The sequence below is a fragment of the Charadrius vociferus genome, unplaced genomic scaffold, assembly GCF_000708025.1.
Source record: "Charadrius vociferus isolate BGI_N301 unplaced genomic scaffold, ASM70802v2 scaffold53, whole genome shotgun sequence".
NCBI classification, from domain to species: domain Eukaryota; kingdom Metazoa; phylum Chordata; class Aves; order Charadriiformes; family Charadriidae; genus Charadrius; species Charadrius vociferus.
This window is the reverse complement of record NW_009647574.1, coordinates 679698-697863: the sequence shown is the minus strand read 5'-3', so window position 1 is coordinate 697863 and position 18166 is coordinate 679698. Positions and strand designations below refer to the sequence as shown.

At 51.3% G+C, this 18166-nt stretch overlaps 1 protein-coding gene across 1 annotated transcript in view; it reads left to right on the top strand.

The window, feature by feature from the left end:
- Nucleotides 1–18166, top strand: part of SH3RF2 (SH3 domain containing ring finger 2) — a 52920-nt gene that overhangs the window by 2625 nt on the left and 32129 nt on the right. The window contains exons 2-3 of the mRNA XM_009880916.1: nt 14934–15203; nt 15371–15502. Coding sequence (XP_009879218.1) covers nt 14934–15203; nt 15371–15502 — 402 coding nt within the window. The remainder of the gene's footprint in view (nt 1–14933; nt 15204–15370; nt 15503–18166) is intronic.

The following is an 18166-nucleotide window of genomic DNA, read 5'->3' as shown; positions in this document are numbered from 1 at the left end:
TACACCGTGGAGCACTCAAGTGTCAGGGGAGTCATCTGAAGGAACCTGCGTGAGCAGAGGCCTCCAGACGGTTTGAACCGCAGTGCAGATGCTTTTCGTCAAGACCGACAGTGGGAACAGCGATCGTGCAATCCTGCTCCACCACAGTTAGTCCCACCACAGTTGCCTTCCTGGGCACTCTTAAGTGCAGTATTCATTTGCAGCTGCAGTAGAAGGTCGTGTGCTCTCCAAGGAAAGACTGCCCCAATCTGCATAGTCTGCTAATTACCGCTAATACCATACACCACTTCGTGCTACAAAGCAAATAAAGTTAATGTGCACCATGCTGCACTGCAGCCAGATACGCCATCAAAAGCGGGATACAGGACGTGTTTTGTGTTTACCATAGAAGCCGTTCCATAAATAAACTTCCTTTACTCCATGGAGCTGAGAAAATCACAAGTTTGATCAAAGTTTCTCTTCTCAGCAGAGATGTTTCCTTGCCAGCTTGTTCTCTTCATCCTCATGAGCATCCATGAAGACAAACAAAATAAATCCCCTCGTCACCAAGCAAGCCAAGAACTCCCGTCATTCCGAGGGGGAAGTGCGAGCAGCCCCCAGCAGAGCTGCTGAATTAGCAGTAACACAATACTCAGTTTTCAGTCAGGAATTTCACAGAGCCAGTCCTCAAACCCCAGGGAATATTCTAGGTACAGCCATCCCAAACTATTTCTTATTTGCTAGCATGTAAATCATTTTTGAATGCACGTGCTAACACGGGGTGGGCCCAGTCTGGGTTTGTGCACATCTGTACCAGCTGTGCCTCTGCACAACTGGTGCTGCACAAGGGCCACGGGCACTGCCCAGTGCCTGCTCCCGGGATGTCTGGCCAGGTTTTAAGATCTTTAACATCTATGCAGAGAGGACAAGTCTTTGGATTTTCAGGCTCTCTGCATAATACACTGTCTGGAATTCAAGAATAAAAGGATTTGCTAGGAGGTGAATGCGTAAATAATCTACGCTGAAGCCTTTGAACTCTTAGGAACCGCCCCTGGCATGCGCCAGATGTGGTTACGTCTTGTGCTGAAGCATCCTTCTTATCTGGCTTCAGCCCCAACGTACGCTAAACACGGCTTTGCCGCTGGTGAGAGAACAGAAAGACCATGTGTGCTGAGGTATACACAAAGCTCCCGTACTTCTCTTATGAGTAGCAGACCTAAACTGTACCCTACACGTGGCAAAAATCCATCCAGGCCACTAAACAGCTACTTGGATGATGAACTTTGTCATGCAACAAATACAGGGCAGTGAGCCAGAGGAGAAAAATTCCGAGTATGACAGCTTGCCTTTGGAAAACACAGACCACACAAATTTAACTGTGACTTTGGCTATTTTCTCTTTGCATGAAGTGAGTGCTGTAACACCCCCCTCCAGCATTTCATGGGAGATAGACAGATAACACCTCTATTGGGATAAAAATACACTGCACTCCAACGTCGCCACCTTCACACGGACGTCTATATATAGTGCCTGTGTCTTGGTATTTTCTTCTCCTTCAGAAACATCTCCAACTCCTTTCTGAATTTGACAGACAGGACCTGGATTGCTGGATCTTTTTGAAACCTTATTTGAAGCAACCTTCATGTTTGCACCCAGTGGAGGCAAATGTGTTTCCCGACCCATTCACTGTGCAAACCACCCTCCCCACCCCCCAAAAAAATCCAACAGTTCCTGTGCCATCACAGTAATGACCTCATGACATGTGTCATGTTCACCTCGGGCTGGACAAGTGCTAAAGAGGCTCTGCAGACCCTGGGACTCTGACACATTGGCTCTGCCACAGGAGGCAGCACCAGCCCCTTGTCCCCAGAAGAGGGGAGCATCCTCTGACCCAGCCGATGCTGTGGGTGGCACTGCTTGTACCACAGGGCCCCTCAGCTGGCAATGGAGCCGCTTTGCTTGGCTAAAAATTCTGTGTGGCCTCATGACCTCCTGGGAGAAAGAGCTTGCCTCAACTGCCTCCACAGCCGCATCCCATCAGGGTTTGTCTCATTCTAAAAAATGCTGAGTGTGACCCAAGGAACTGGTTCCACAGAGCTGGCTCGCACCTTGTGCAGCATACCGTCGTATGCCTTTTTTTCTCCTTTGCATGTAGTTTTAGCACCTTTATCTACTGCAAAGAGGGAGTGAAGTCACCTCAATATAGAGTGCCTGACAATGCACACCCCAGAAGCTGTGTGTGCAACAGGAGCAGATTCAAGAGCACAGAAGGAGAAAGCTTTGCAGTAGCTGCACCATGAGGAAGAGTTGATGTTACACACAGCAGGAGACTGAGCCATTCCTTCGTTCCTGTTGGAGAGGGGTGGAAGACAGAACCACAGCCTCGGCATCAGGGGATGGGGGTTATGTCAGGTTCCCTATGGAAAGCTTAAAAAGAAAATACCATTTTGATGGAATGGAGTGTGAAACACTCAGTTGCACTGTAAATGGGAGGTGGCATCATCATACTCGAGCCAGGACAGGATGGTGTGATGGGCGGCTTTGCAGAGGGCTGGGATGGGTGTGTGATTCTTCTACGACTGTTCAAGTCCGTTTCAGTTACCGGCAAACTCCTCTCTGCACTTTCGATGGGTGAGCAAGGCTCCTCACTAGGGCAAACCCCAGTGGGCATGGCAATTCCTGGCGATACCGTGGGGCATGGAAAGCCAAAGGACCTCCACGGCCAACATCAGGAGCCAGTTTCCCTGGTTTTACAAAATAAGGTACCAAGCTGCAAACACATAAAAGTGTTTTAATTTGTTACCAAGGCAATGAGTCAGGCTCAGATGGCAAGTCAGGAATAGAACAGCAGGGTTTCTCAGCGTGCATGTTCACCTGCTCAGTATCGTGGTCAGCGAGGAGGCTGAAAGTCTGAGAGCCCTCTTCTGCTTGCAGAGTTTCCGCGCTGGTGGGTGGCCGCCATCCCCGGGTCCACAAAGTTGGGCATTGGCCTGAGTCTGTAATTTTCCCCTCCGGAGGGAAGGGAGAGGAGGAGGCATGGTCACATGCAGCTCTGCCGGTGCGCCAGGGCTGGAGCTAAAAAACATCTCGGGAGCGGCGAGGCTGGGTCTGGGCAGGGAGACGACCCATTCGCTGCTGCCGTCTAAACCTCGTCATGCTGTCCCTTACTTCGCCTCTGCCCTTCTCACAAGGAAACCTGCAGTGCTTGCTCTTAAATGCTGGGCTTTGTTCTGCTGTTATTAATTTTCAGGCATTCAAACTCCATTTAGCATCAGGACTCCACTGTGCAACGCACTGTGTGAATGAATAGAGAACCATGACCTTTTTTTTAAGAAAAAACTTTTCCTTATGATTTTGTAAGCAGATATTTGAGTTTACCCTGATGTAGGGTAAACGAATCCATTTCGTTTTGATGCCAGGGTAGGGGACGCAATTTAGGAGGCAGTTTTTAAGAGACAAACGTGTCCTTTGGCAATCCCACCCCTTTAAAAGGGTTTTCTTTGGGCCCTGAACAACTGATGGGCACAGGATTTCTCACTGGCTTTGCAGGGAGGAAAGTGCAAGCCTCGCCTGTTGGGAAACCGCCTTGGCCTGCGTCTTGTGTAACTGGGCTGCAGTGGGTCGGTCTGCCCCGGGAAGTGGGAATACAGAAAGGGGAGAGCAGCTCCTTTCGCCAGCCCCAGGGCAAGATGAGGATGCCCAAGACTGGGCGGACTGTCACCTCCCTGGTCTTGGCCAACAGCTGAGGCAAGGCCCAGCTGGTGGCCATCACTTCATGACAGTCATTAATTTGCCATCACAATGGCTGCTAAGCGGCAGTGGCAGGCTAATTGAGAGACGTACCATCACTAATTAAGCACTTTCCTGAAATAATGTGAGAACCAAATCCCAGGTTGTCAGGCAGTGGGGAGGCGCAGGGCCCTGGCGGCTTTGAACGGCGGCTGGGACGCAGCACAGACACCCGCCTTCTGCAGGCCTGCTGCCCGTGGGGGCGGCTGGTGCCGTCCCTCATCCCCTCATGGCCGCCAGCGCCATCCCTCATCCCTTCCCAGCCACCAGCGCCACGCCGGCTTGCGGAGCGCCCGGTGCCCCATGCCCAGGGCTGGGTGAGGGCGGCATGGGCGCTGCTCCCCTTGCCGGCGCAGGGGGAGGGCTGGGGAGCAGCAGGAGCGGGGCGCGGGATGCAGGTTTCCTCCCTGCCCGGTAAACAGCCACTTCTGAGAACAGCGGTGCTGAGGGAGAGCATCATGACCGGGCACGCCGAGGGCTGACACAGTTTGTTTTCCGTGCGGCTTAAAACCATGACACACAACTTAACCACTGCCCAAGATTGCTGACTGCAGCAGAGACACAAACATCTGATAGCAGCAACCACGAGTGGAAGAGGCGTGAAAGGGTTTCGTGCAGACGCTGCACCCGGCCCCGCTCTGCCTGCGCCATGCCGCGCTGCCGGCACCCGCCAACGGCCGCTGCGGGGCAAAGCCGGGCTCAGGCCCAGCTCCCGCCTTGCATGTGCCCGGGCGCTCCTCCTGCCCGCCTAAATCGCTCCTGTGGCTTCACGCAGGCAAAGCAAAGCCTGATCCGGCCCTGTCCTCCTCCGGAGCCGTGGGGACGTCACCGACAGGCAGCTGGGCGCTCCCCTGGGGCCCAGCCATCGCTGGCACAGCCTCTCCCTCATAGAAGCTGCTGTGTATTTTCTTTAATCATTTTCCCCATTTTCCATTTCGCCTCTGCAGTACACAGCCAGAATTACAATAGGCAAAGTTCAGAAGTGTGATAAGGCTCGGTGCGGCGGCCTGTCAAAGGGGTGTTCGTTAGCAGATGGTGTAAGTGCTCCCGTTCGCCCCTGCCGTCGCCCAGCAGCGGCCGCGGATGCGCAGACGTGGCAGCACAGAAACCAGTCCCAGCAGCATCAGTGACAGGCTCCAGTACCTGCTGCTGCAGACTCCTTTGGTTGCTTTTCAGCTCTTCAGTCTGTAAATCACACCCACTTACACCTGTAACGATGTTTTCCATACCCAGCTGAATCTATACAGTTCCCATCCCCACTCTCCCCATGAAGACCTGCAGGTCCTGGTGCCGGTGGCCACCAGCTTCAGCCCCAACCAGCACTGGCCTTGTGTCCTGGCGAAGCCAGGAGGGAACGGAGCAGAGGTGGTGAGCCCCGGTACCGACCTGAGCAGGAGGGGACTGACTTCGCTCTCCCTGGTGCACACAGACTGCCTCTGCTTGGAAGATGGGAGCAATCCTCCTCAGGGGAGAAATAATGCAGAAACCACCCAACTGTCTGAATCCTCAGAATATAATTATATGAAGAGATTGAAATGACAAGTTCACTTTTGATGGTTTTGTTCTCTGTGACAAGGCTGAAGTTATCTCCTCTGCCGAAAAGCAGAAAAACAGAATTGTAATGGCAATTAATTTACATTCAAATAGCTCTTTTCATCCAACTGGATCCTAAAGAGCCCTGAAACTGCGCTGGCTGAGCACACAAAGGAGACGTAGGGCTCATTCATCCCGTCGAAATGCAGGCAGTCCGTGGCAGGATGCTGAAGGCGGCTTGCAGAAAGTTAGTAATCAGAATGGATGGCAGTTGCTATTGATTATCTCTCTTTATGAAAAGCCAGCATGTCCTTTGGCGTCAGTAGGTAGATAGCAACCAGCTCTCCATTCACGGTGTGTAAATCACTGCTTGTCAGGAGCGTGGCTGTGGCCGGGATTGTGCTCTCAGGTCTGTCTGCCTCCGGAGGAGTCATTCTCACTCCCCCTGGTGCTATCCCCACAGGTAAAGCAGGGATCATATCTGCACTGCCACCCCACCCTTCACCTGCGCGGTCTCTTTGGATCGCCTACTCTCCAGGCAGGAGTCACTGCTGCACTTGCCCAGCACCCGGCACAGCATCCGCCTCAAGTAACACGTACGGTCCCTGAGAGCAGGGACCGCTGGCCATCTCGCCCTCACTACCCTCCCTGCTGGCGCAACAGGGTCAGGACACGAGCTTTCCATTTCCTACACACATCGAATATCGTGGATGGATATTTCCATGTGTGCGGTGGAACAGCCTGTCCCTGTGCTGTGGGGGTGTGCAGAGATGGACAGGTCGCCCTGTGTCACAGTTGAGAGCAGAGATACTCTAACATTTCTTCAGCCACCCTGGTACACCTCTAGTGCTCACCTGTGGATCTGGGGCAAGGAAATGTGCCCTCACCCATTGCATACCACCTTTTCACACCATGCAGAAAAGGAAAAGGAGACGGGGTTGGTAGGAAGAGCTTCCTCCATCCCTTGGTATTGACCCTTCTTTGCTCCCCAGTGATGTCTTTCTGGTTGGGAGGTTCTTTCGAGCACTTCAGTACAGTTAAATATTCAGGCTGTACCTGGACTGCTGCTACACAGGCGTAGAGCCGGCGCAATGGAGATTAGAGGCTCACAGGATCCAATTCAACATGCGTCCCTGAAGAGCAAGTCCTGGCAAATCCCGGCTCCGGCACAGCCACTGCCCCGTGCAGCGCACCCAGGTGACAGTTCCCTCCCACCGACACCAATCCCACTCCAAATGCCTCCAAAATAAAAAGTAATCAAAACCCACTTGCAAACTGAACCCGCAATACCCAGTGGGAGAAAAATCAAACTGGAAGACATCCAGCACTGGATTTCTCTTCTTCCTGGCACTATCCTAGAAATAAACTGTTCCTCTCAAGGAGGCTGTTATGTGTTACAGAAATCGTGTATCTACAGGAATATCGCTGCCTCTGCACAGCACGGATATTTAGCTATTCTGCACAAACAACGTGGTGCCGGGGGCGGGAGGGGAAGGCAGAGCTCGCGCGGAGCACCTGCCTGCATCTCCCCCCTACACCATCTCTGTCCCCTCGGACTTTGGAGGTGACACAGCTGGGGCTGGCCTGGCTTCTCAGCTCATTCGCAGTGTCCTGGGTCCATTTCTGCTCCGCCGGCTCCTTCCAGGGTGGGAGAGCCCCAGCAGTGCCGCCACCACTCCAGCTCGGGGGGACGGGGCTCCCCTGACACCCCGCACCCGAGCCGGTTCTCCTGCACAAGGTTCTGGGGAGCGACTGCCGCCCTGCACGTGGGGCGACACCCATGAAACCCAGATCAGGATCAGGCCCTCGGTATCTACTGCAAAGACATCCAGCCGGTGGGGGAGGAGACTGCATGTTTGGGGTGGCTGTCTGCCTTCGAGGGACGAGGCGCAGCGGATAGTGACTCCAGGGCATTCCCTGTGCCCAGTTATGAAAATCAGAGCTGGGAAACCACCCGGGTGCAGGTCCAGACCCGTCTGAGGCCATTCCTAATCCATCTGCCAGTGGCCTCCACAGCCCCACGGGTCTGGCTCCGCCGCTGGAGTCAGCAGGGCGCCCGCTGAGGTCTGGAGGGGACGGGTCCAATGCTGCTGCGGGGCAGCGGTGCAGGAACGGGGATGTCTGCTCCTGGGGCTCGCTCCTGCCCAAACAGCTCCTGCTGTCCTCCCCTTGGCGTGCAGTAAATCAGAAGGAAGCACCCCTGGACATCAACGGCAATAATTAGGATTAATTTGTCACTCATCCCATGTGTTCATCTAACACAGTCATGGACGTTGGTGAAGTCAGAGCATCTGGGAGACACGAGGATCCCATCTGAGGCCGTTAGCTGGGTCTCGCTGAAGTCATTCGCGGTGAGCCTTGCTTGGAAACGGGTGAAGGAGTAAGTGAAGACCAGCTGCAGGGACGTTTCTGGCCCCATCCTCATGCTCACCACGGGGTATCACAGGCAGCAGCTTGGTGTCACCGTGGGGCCATGCTGCTCCTCAGGGAGCCTGGGACAAGGTTTATGGGCAGTCACAGCCTCCATCAGAAAACTGTCCTCTTTGCTGCGCTCTCTGGCTTGGCTTTCCTCCTTTCTTAGCAATTTTTAATGTTTCTCCCTGGTGACCCCCACCCCAGCCAGCCTCACACACTACTTCTTTTTCTTCTCTTTTTTTTTTTAAATACCAGTGCTATGAGTGTGTGGTCTTACATTAATCCACTGCCAATAATGAGGAAGTTATAACTAGCTCATTTAAGATAATTATAGTGTGCATTTCTCCCAGCTATGAAGAGATGCTTTGAATTGCTTCCTCACATGTACATATTTTTAATTTGCTTCTTTGTTTTGTATGGAGGGAGACTCAGATGTATTGGATGGCTGCCCTAGCACAGCTGATGCCAAATGCCAAAAATAGTATTAAAAAAAAATCTTTTCTCCCTTATCAGCCTCAAATCCATTAAGAATAGGGACAAGGCATTGAAGTGCATCCGCCACAACCATCCCTGCCGGCTGAGCGGCCAAGGAGAGAAAAGTATCTCGCCTAGAGACCGGGCACCGTGTTGCACTGATGTGAGAGGGAGTTTCTGGCTCTACAGCCCAGAGCTCTCCTGACGGCTCTGCAGGCAGCCCCGTGGCAAGGGGGGCACCTGGGGTCTCCAGCCGCTCCGAGAGCCTGAAATACCTCCTGGGAGCATGGCAATAGCAGGGTCATGTCTCACTCAGGTATGACGGAGAAGAAAACAGAGGGGGGGGAAATCAGAAAAAATGCGACAGCATTGAAAAAAGTTACAATCACCCATAAAACAGAGAGAGGGAAAGGCTTCTCTGGGAGGCGGCAGCTCTCGGCAGAGGTCAAAGGCACCGCAGGCAGAGAAAAAGCATTTCTTCAGCACCAAAACCCACGCAGCTTTGGGTTCGTGAGCACTGACTGCCCTTGGCCCAAAGGTCTTGGCAAACATCCCGTTGGTCCCTGTCTGTGTAACAGGCTGAGTATCAGTGGGCAATTTGATGTGCTGCGGCATTCCCTTCTTCTACTCAGCTTCCCGCTGACTCTTTCAGATAGAACATGAAAGACTCTCCTCTCTCTCTTTTATTTATTTAATTTAGCATTACTACTGTAGCTGCAGTATTGCATGGCATCACGGGAAAAAAGCCTTTTCTGTTCTTGTCTAGACCATCTTGTCTAGACTGAGCTTTTGCCAAGAAAGGTTGGACCAGATGATCCTTGAGGTCCCTTCCAACCTGGGATTCTGGGATTCTAATGGTTCACCAGCAGTGTTTCTTCTTTGTATTTGCTGCCTCTGTGCTACTGGGCAGCAAATATTCTACACAAATTTTCAACAACCTTTAGGTGAGTTTTTCACAGAGCTTCTCATAGTGTTTTCCCAACTGAATTTAACGACAGACGCTGAACCCTGCAGCTAGGGAGCGTGCCAATATTTGCAATATTTGGCTGAACGTTTTGCTGCCACTGCCACCCCACTGAATTAAAATGCTGCCTCGGATTAACAAAAAGCAACTGGACATGCTAACGGGAGAAAAATCCATCAAAACAAACCGGGTCCCTCCTCACCCCACGCCCGGAACCGCATCCTTGCCCGGGAAAGCCTTTTGCTCTGCCCTCAGCCCGGAGCAAGCTACCTGCAGGCACACCTTGTCTTTATCACCAGGTTTAATTAGCACCCCAGTTTCTGCCATTGCAATTAACCTACTTTAAATAAAGTGAAACAGATGCCTTGCAGAGGATCTTATACATCCAAGACTGGACAGAAACCAGGCAAAGCCTGAGAAAGAAATCAGATTTGAGATACGCCCACAGCTGCCTGTGTTTTAGCACCGGGAGGAATAATAAGCACTGAGATCAGCTGCCCGTAGAGGGTTTCTGCTGCTTCCCCCAGCCTCAGCCGGGTGGTTTGCTGTGGGGTGGCTTGGGTGCTTTTCTTTGTCTTTGCTGCGTCTCATGAACACGTTAAAAAATGGTGACCCTGTTGTACATCTTTCTGCAAACTTGAGCTTGAAGATTTATTTTGTGAAAGGCCTGCAAAGCAGGAAAGCGCCCTGTGCAGTACAAACCACATTGGTTGCTCCGTGTGGGTAGATAAAGGCTTGGTTTATATCCTAAATAAAGTTGGGAAATCAATGTGATATTTTTGGCTTTCTATCTGAACAGACAAACAAAATCTAAAAAAAAAACCCAAACAACCAAAGGCAGACTTTTGAAAAAAAAAAAGAACAAAAAAAAACTGCCTTGAGCTTTGAAAATTACTGGAATTGAATGGTTTTTTTTGACGAAGTGAAGATCTTGAAAAAGTTAAATTCAAGGTCATTTCAGTTGGTTCCAAAACAAAACTCTTTGTATTGCTATGGCTTTTTAAAATACCTCTCATCTTTGTTAACAGAGTATTAAATATTAGAAAAAAATATTTTGGCAGTTACAAAGACCATATGATTCTGAAAACTTCAGCCATCAAGTGCTGAAACAGTCCCGCCTGATTAGTTTCTCCTTGTTATACAACCAGGAACACACACCCAGTCCAACATCCCTTTGTAACACCACCAGTCCCTTTGAAGTGCTTAATTCTGAGGTGGTTTTAATTGAGGCTTGTGACAAACAAGGACCACTGTCCTTCCCTCATCCCTGCCCAGGGCAGGCGGGAGGTGTGGGGGTCCTGTGCCCCGTGCTGACCACGAGCCTGTCCCGGGCTGGAGGCTCCTACCTTCCCCCGGTCCCCACCCTGAATATGTAGAATCACGGAATGGCTTGGGCTGGAAGGGACCTTCAAGACCATCCAGTGCCACCCCCTGCCCTGGGCAGGGACACCTCCCACCAGCCCAGGTTGCTCCAAGCCCCGTCCAACCTGGCCTTGAAGCCAGGGGAGCTGCAGAGCCCTTCCCTGGCATACAGGGAGCTTCCGTGGGGAGTAAGTGGTATGGCTCAAAGCCCCACCAACATTATAATAATTCCTTGGTAAAACATCCGTGAAGGAATACACCGATGTTACCTTGTGAGCGTTCAAGATGACTAGCAAGCCCCCAAAGACCAAAATTCAAAATATTTTTTGGATGCTGAAGAAGCACGCAAGCATTAATATTAGCTGTTATTCACTTAGAGCCACGAAAGTTTCGCAACAAATTTCAACAAATGCTCTGCTCTATAAAGTGAGGGGTGGGATTATGTCAACGGTCACTGCCAGCTCCAGAAAACAGCAATGGGAAAGGGAACCAGGCTTAGAGGGAAACTTGAAAACAGATGGGCTGTGAGATTTGGAAAAGTGTGGAAGTGGGACGAAAGGGTTAAAGAGGAGGTGAAGAAATGAAGAGTCTGACCAGGGTTCCCGGAAGAAACAGCCCATCCACCCAAGCGCAGAGGGGTGTTTCAGCCAGCCCTAACGTCACAAACACGCCTGTCCTACCAAGCTTTCAGTTACGCATTCTGTCCTGCCCGCCTGTCTCATCCTGCTTCTTGCTGAAGAAAGAATATTCCAGACTCTCAGCACCCATTGCTTGTTCACTTTTCCCAGTTGGTAATAGGCATGCATTTCATTTCAGAGTTTCTCTTATTTTTAATATATTTCCATAACTCGTTCTTGATGCCTTTTATGTTTTGCTTTATTTTCCTGTGCAACCATTCTCTCATCACCCCCGTACGTTTGTGCTCCTGCTTTACAAGCCCTGTTTTCGCAGTTTGCATGAGTTTTGTTTGTTTTCTGGTCGCTCCTGAGGCAATCAAAGGTCTCTCTTTCTGTGCTCCTTGTCCTTGGCTGACACCAGAGAGTCTGTCACTGAGTCTTTCTGAAGGAGAACTGGCGCTCCCGTAATCCTCTATTCCCACACTCTGTTCTTCTGCGTGAGAAAGTGCGTCCGTCCAGGCAGGCGTGTGCAGGGAGAGTTTCTGTGGTCCTGGCACTGACACGCTCCCTATTTCCCGCACAAGCTGGGGGGACTGGTGGAGAGCAAAGCTGGCCTGAATCTCACTTTGATCATTTTCTTTGTTTCCAGCAACGTACCTTCAGTGTCACTAAGCCAAGTGCATGGGTTTACTGTTAGCACAAATTAACAGACAAAATGAGTTAAGTAGAACTAAACATTATACTAATTACTTCCTGTTTCAAATGCTTTGAAGTAAATGCAGAATGTAGAATTTTCCCCTTCTGGTTCCTTTTTCCTACCAAGCATCAGTGTTTGGGAGTGCTGGAATATTTTCACTTCCCAAAACCTAAATAATTTCCATGGAAAATTTGATCTTTTCCACACTCCAGAAAACTAACGTCGAGTTTCTCTCTTCTACCTTCCTGACCTCCCAGAAAAGGCTGATGGGGGGTGACCTCCGCGGAAATCTTGCCTGAGCCCTGGGCACTGACATGGGTGGATTTGGGGAAATGGGTTTATCTCCCTCCATGGAAAAAGGCAGGAAAAGCCTGAACCAGTCACTGGTACAAAAGTGCTGTCTCCTGTGGGGTCAGCAGGGGTTCGGTGACTATGGCTTGGAAAAACGGCAAGGCAAGGTCCTACTCACAAGGCCATAGCACTTGGCAGCCGACGGGCAAAAAATCCACATCTTGTCCACGGGAGATGCAGAGCCAGCAGCCCTAAATCCCTTTGCCCCACCAGCGTGCTGCCCTTCGCACCCGCGCAGCTGAGCTCTCGTGGGATGGGATTCTGCTCCCCGTGCTGGTCCACGCGCCTCGGCCGGCAGACCAGAGCTGAAGATGTGCTGGGTTTGAAGCACGCAGCCGTGGATGGAGCTCCTCTGCCAGTCTGCAGTTCCCATGCATGATGTTACAAATCCTAAAAAGTGGAGAAGGACAATCTAGATCTGCAGAGACTGTCACAGAAGAAGCTGAAAAGCCTCTTGTCCCTCGCTGTCCCTGGCTCCGATACCTCTGCTTAAAACTGATCAAGGCTCCAGAGCTGGGGACAATCCTGGCTTCCCCTTTTCTCGGCATGTAGTTCATGCAGCTGTGCTACCAGCTAGGAGGCTAAAAATGGAGCTCAGCTTTTTTCCCCCCTTAAAATTTTGGGCTGCATTGTGTCCAGGAGCCATCACTGCGGGCGAGGACAGACAGCCCTACGGCAGAGCACAGACTCCTATGCCGCAGAGGCACGGAGCTGTGGCTGCCTCCACTGGAGGTGCCCAGGAGGCGCTCGTTGGGTGTTTTAGCTCATCTACCAAGCACGGGAGGGGCAGGCAGGACCCTTAAACTATTTTCCTGTCCCAAATTCAAAGATTCCCCTCTTGGTCCCAGGAATCTTTTGAAGGAGACAGTGGCACATCTAGGAGAGCAGACAGAAACCAGAAAATGGATCTGGTCCTTATTTCCAGATTCCTACCAATTGCAGTGAAGCTCCCACAGACAGAAACAGCAGAACAGTTAGTCAAAAGGGATTAAAGAAAATGAACCACAATGCAATATATTAGTGAAGCCAAGAATCTGGTGCGACTCAGGGAAGAGCGATATCTGCAGCTCTAACAGTTCAGCTAATAGCTTAGAACATATACAGCTGACTTACTTCACGCCAAAAACAATCACTGTTTGCCTCAAGCAAAGAAGAAATCTCTCCCAGAGGCGCACTGTTGCAGTAGACATGAGCACTTTGTGTTGGTTGCAGCTTCCGGTTGGATGTGAGATTGGATGGACCACTCATCCAGTACGGGATGGAAACGCTGCGTGCTGACAAGAGCTTGGGCTAGAACAAAATCCTTAAGTGACTGAGGCTTCACGAACACACACATGGATATTTGTTCTTACAACTTTATTTCTAACTTGTCTGCAGAGAAGATGGGACAGGGGATCTGCTGGCAACCTGTCCTGTGAAGGCAGCACACCTTCTCACAGCGTTCAAACACATGGAACAGAATGAAATGGAACAGAATAGAATAGAATAGAATAGAATAGAATAGAATAGAATAGAATAGAATAGAATATTTCAGTTGGAAGAGACCTACAATGATCATGTGGTTCAACTGCGTGACCGCTTCAGGATTGACCAGAAGTTAAAGGAGCAGCATTCATGTCCAGCTGAAGGACCAGCAGAAGCACAGAGCTTAACACTCAGTGTTTTGCATTTCATATACATCTGTGGTGTTGCAGATGGCAATAAACAAACACAGGTTGCTTATTCATTCTAGGATGCAGTAGAGTGGGACGCAGCACTCTAGTCCAACAAATGCGCTGAAGGTATCTCCATCTTGTCTTTAACACAAGTATATACAGATTGGGCCTTTTAGTATTGCTGATTTCTGATGTACGGGACCCCCCAGATGTGTATCTAGAACACCTACAGAGAGCACAGAAAACATCAGTGTATCTGCGCTCCTCCCGAGAAGAACACCCCTCAGGCTGCCCGCACGCTGTACTGCATGGGTTCACAGCACCCAGGCCAGGGACACCTCTGGGTTTATTCAGCCGTCTAAATGATCTGTTAGATTGTGTATTAAATTGAGTTTTCTACTATAGATAAGGGTCAGTAGAGCAGTTATTTTAAGTGAACTTTGTAGTTTCATTTTGATAAGAGTCATGGTGGTAAAGTTCCCTCATCTCTTCTGGTTTTGGTCTATCTCTTCTGTCTCATACTGTACTGCAACAACAATAACATTAAGAAGCCTCTCTTCCTGTAACCCACATTAAAGACTGAAATAAAATCCCGGTCGCACGGTGTTAAAGCAGGGAGATAGCCACAGGAGAGCAGTCACCTGCACTCACCTTGCTCTTGTTGCGTTCTAGACATGCACAGTTGGCCACGGCAGGTGACGGCCACCAGGTCAGCTGGACGGCGGCTGCGACCTCCCGTCATTCTAAAACAGAAATACCTGCGTTCATAAAAATAGACATTGTATTAGAGGAGACCTTATAGCAGGCAATAAGATCCCATGGGAAGACTAGTTTAAGGCATTAATTGTTTCTTAATATTCTTAAACAAGTTCAGCCTGCTTTTCATCTTGATACAAATTTAGCATAAGTATTTTGGAGCTTGTCTTCATTAGAAAAAGACATCAAGAAAGGATGTGGGTAGTTAATCCCAATAAATGTATGCTTAAGCCTTAGACCTCTAAATTTTTCCCAGTAATTACAAATGCTTTTGGGGAATTCTGCCTATGTTAAGCACCGCTGTGACAGACAAACGGCAAGGGCTGTTTCTCATCCCACAGGTCCCGCGAGCCAAGGCGCTGTACACCTACCGAGGGCACAACCCCGGGGAGCTGAGGTTCAATAAGGGGGACATCATCGTGCTGCTGCGACAGCTGGATGAGAACTGGTATCTGGGGGAGGTCAACGGGATCAGCGGCGTGTTCCCAGCCAGCTCCGTGCAAGTCATCAAGCACCTGCCCCTGCCACCGCCCCTCGGCAGAGCACTCTACAGCTTTGACCTGAGGAGCAGGGATAAGACCGAGAACAAGGACTGCCTGACGCTTCATAAGGTAACACCACCCCGCGGCAGCCAGCGGCCGGGCGGTTTTCTTCTCTAGACTGTGTGGTGTTCTGCTACTCCCCAGCTCCACAGGAGCTCCCTTTTGGAAAGCAGTAAGGTTCCCAAGCCCCCTCAGACACTGCCGCCAGCGCTTAAACCCCCTCGATTGCCCCACAGGCACCCAGGGGTACGGGCAGGACAGGGGGCCTCCGGAGAGGGACGCAAGTGCCCGCCATGAGCAGCGACTGCAGTCCCTCAGCTCAGCTTCTCGCCCACACTGCTGTCGTGGATGAGGAGTGGCTGATGGTGGTAGTCTGCTCTCAGGACCAGAACACTCCAGGGCGATCTCTAAACGACAACTACTGACATAGTAAAGACAAGTGCTTCCAGGTCCGGGGTGCAGCGTCTATGCAGACTGAACGCACCCAGCCAACGGGAGCCGTGCATTTGCAGAGCAATACCGGAACTTTTACTGTGTTTGCCTTTATTCCCCAAAGGCTCCAGAGCTTGCGTTTCCTCTGTGAGAGGGAGGACTTGCTCTTTGAGTAAGTGCACCTCCCAGCAAAGTCAACTGTCCCTGTAGTGTCAAAATGAGGTGAGGCATGGCAGAGCAGAACAGAAAGCACTGCCCGGAGGCATCGGTGTCCTCGCAGAGAAGTCACCTATTTCTCCGTCCAGCTGGCTGCACAGATGCCATGCTCTCCCCGCTCCCCCGGGTGGGAAGAGGGGGCAGGAGGAGGCGGCTGTGGTCCAGGTCAGGTGTCCCCAGGCAGTCAGAGCTGGATGTGGGGTGGCTGGCAGGGGGCAAGCGAAATCAAACAGCCGAGAGCCAGCTGTGGTTTCTGACCAAAGGGGGGAACTACAAGAGAAAACTCAGTTCAGAGCAGCGTCGCACATCACCAGCAGCTCTGTAAAATGTGGTCTTTCAGCTTGCTAGTGCAGATGCAGAGAGGCTGGGCAGGCAGAATCCTCCCTTTGTCAGTAGGATTCACTTATTAGCAGGAGGCGCCTTCCTCGGCTTTCTGCCATCTGCGTTTGTTTTTTCTCGTTCACTCTATTTGCCTTTGTTTCATGGCTTACTCATGCTGTTTATTTGCGTTAGGAGGCTGCGCTCATCTCCACTCCCGCGGCAAAGTTCACACGTGAGGAGTTAGCGCACATCTAACACAAACGTGCTTCTGCAAAGAGGGGAGAGCACCCTCCCGTCCCCCTGCCTTGTGAGGGCGGTCGGTTGTTACTGTATGGAATGACAAAGATTGGAGCGATCGCCTCGGTCGCTCCCTTCTGCAGTCACCTCGCGGCAGTGCCGGTGCCGTGTCCTGCTCCATCTGGGCAGAGCAGGGGGGACCGGCCCACCGCGGGGGGCACTTGGAGAGCGCCATCTCGCTGCAAACCACCGCCAAGAGATGATGTGCTCCTCCAGGAGCCCGAGCAGGCAGGGGAACCTCAACACGGGGATGCCAGAGCCTGGGGTGGGAGAGACAGGAGTTGCATTTGTCCAGCACAGCCTGGCTTCAGAGCAAAGCGCTGCTGGCAGCTTCATCTCCTTTTCTCAAAAATACCAACAAATCCAACACAAAGCCCAGCAGCTGCCCGCTCTCGCAGGCGTGCTGCACGCTGCAGCTGCCTTCGCAAGCACCTTCTCTCCTCCACCGGCCTGGATGGGACTCCCCCCCGGCCCTCGCCCTCCCTCCCTCGGGAGCAGGTGAGGGTCATTTGGCAATGAGCCCACCTGGAAATTTGTCCAGAGATTCACGTGCAATACCACACAGCAATCTCTTCTTATTCTTCAGGGCAGTAGGCAGCAGGAAACGTTCAAACACACAAATGAAAGCTGAGAGTCACTTACTGCAAGATTAATACAAAATTTCCTCCAATTCAGATGGAAACTTTATGCACGTACACTGCACGGGTGTCAATGTTTTGGCCAGCGGGAAACAGCCTTCTCTGACCCCTTCAACCCTGGAGTCATTAAAATTTTAGCCCCAAACTTCGTGCATTAGCTCAGAAGAAAGAAAAACATAATTTTATTTCTGTAAAATTCTCCTTACTTCCCCTCACACATGTGGCAGATATCATTAAAAAATGAAATCAAACCATCTTAAAAGTTAACAAGATTTAATTCTGCCAGGTTGCTCAGAAATGGAGGCCTTTGCAAAGAGATGTAGTTATCAGTCAGTGCAAACGAGCTTTTTTCTTGTGGAGTATTTAAAATACTCCTGCAATGTCAGGCTATTTCAGCTCCTGAAATAGCGATCTGAGCTCCATGGCAGTGTGACACCAGTGACCTCAACACTTACACAGGGGTTTTTGACTTGGTTCGTAGCTAAACTGCCATTTCCATTATTAGTTGTGTGCATGGCAATGACAGAGGCATTTCCACGTGGCGGAACCCATCCAGCAAGTCAAAGGCTTTTCACGTCCTCTCCATCAGACTCATGTCCACGGTCCCGATTCAGCCACGCTCGCACCTTTAAATTAAAAACAAGTTTGAGCATTGTGCTGAGTAAGGCCAGACAAGCTGGTGTTTCGGAACACTGATGTCGCAGAAGCCGTCCCGGAGGACTGGACGGGGCTGCACCACCGCGGCTGTAGAGGAGTCTGCTCTCTGCACCCCTGCACCCGTCTCTCCCGCCACAGAGGGCTGGTGACGCTGCTCCTGCCCTTCGGGGCGACAGCATCGCTGTCCTCGGCAGAGCTGATGAGAACCGAGGGCACGGGAGGTGACAAAGCAGAGACCTTCCCCACCGTGTGTGTGGAGGGGGGTGACAGCCCGTTCTCCGCCGTGCCCACCCACGGCCATGCCGGGCAGCGGCACCCGGGGGCAGAGCCCTCCTCCCGGCACGGCTCACGGCTGCCTCTCAGCCCTGCAGAGAGTGAGCCCTTTCCTCTCCCTCGCTGCAATGAAGCCTCCGCAGCACGGAAAAAAAAATGGGGGCAAAATTGCCAAATTCAGGGAAAATATCAAAATTG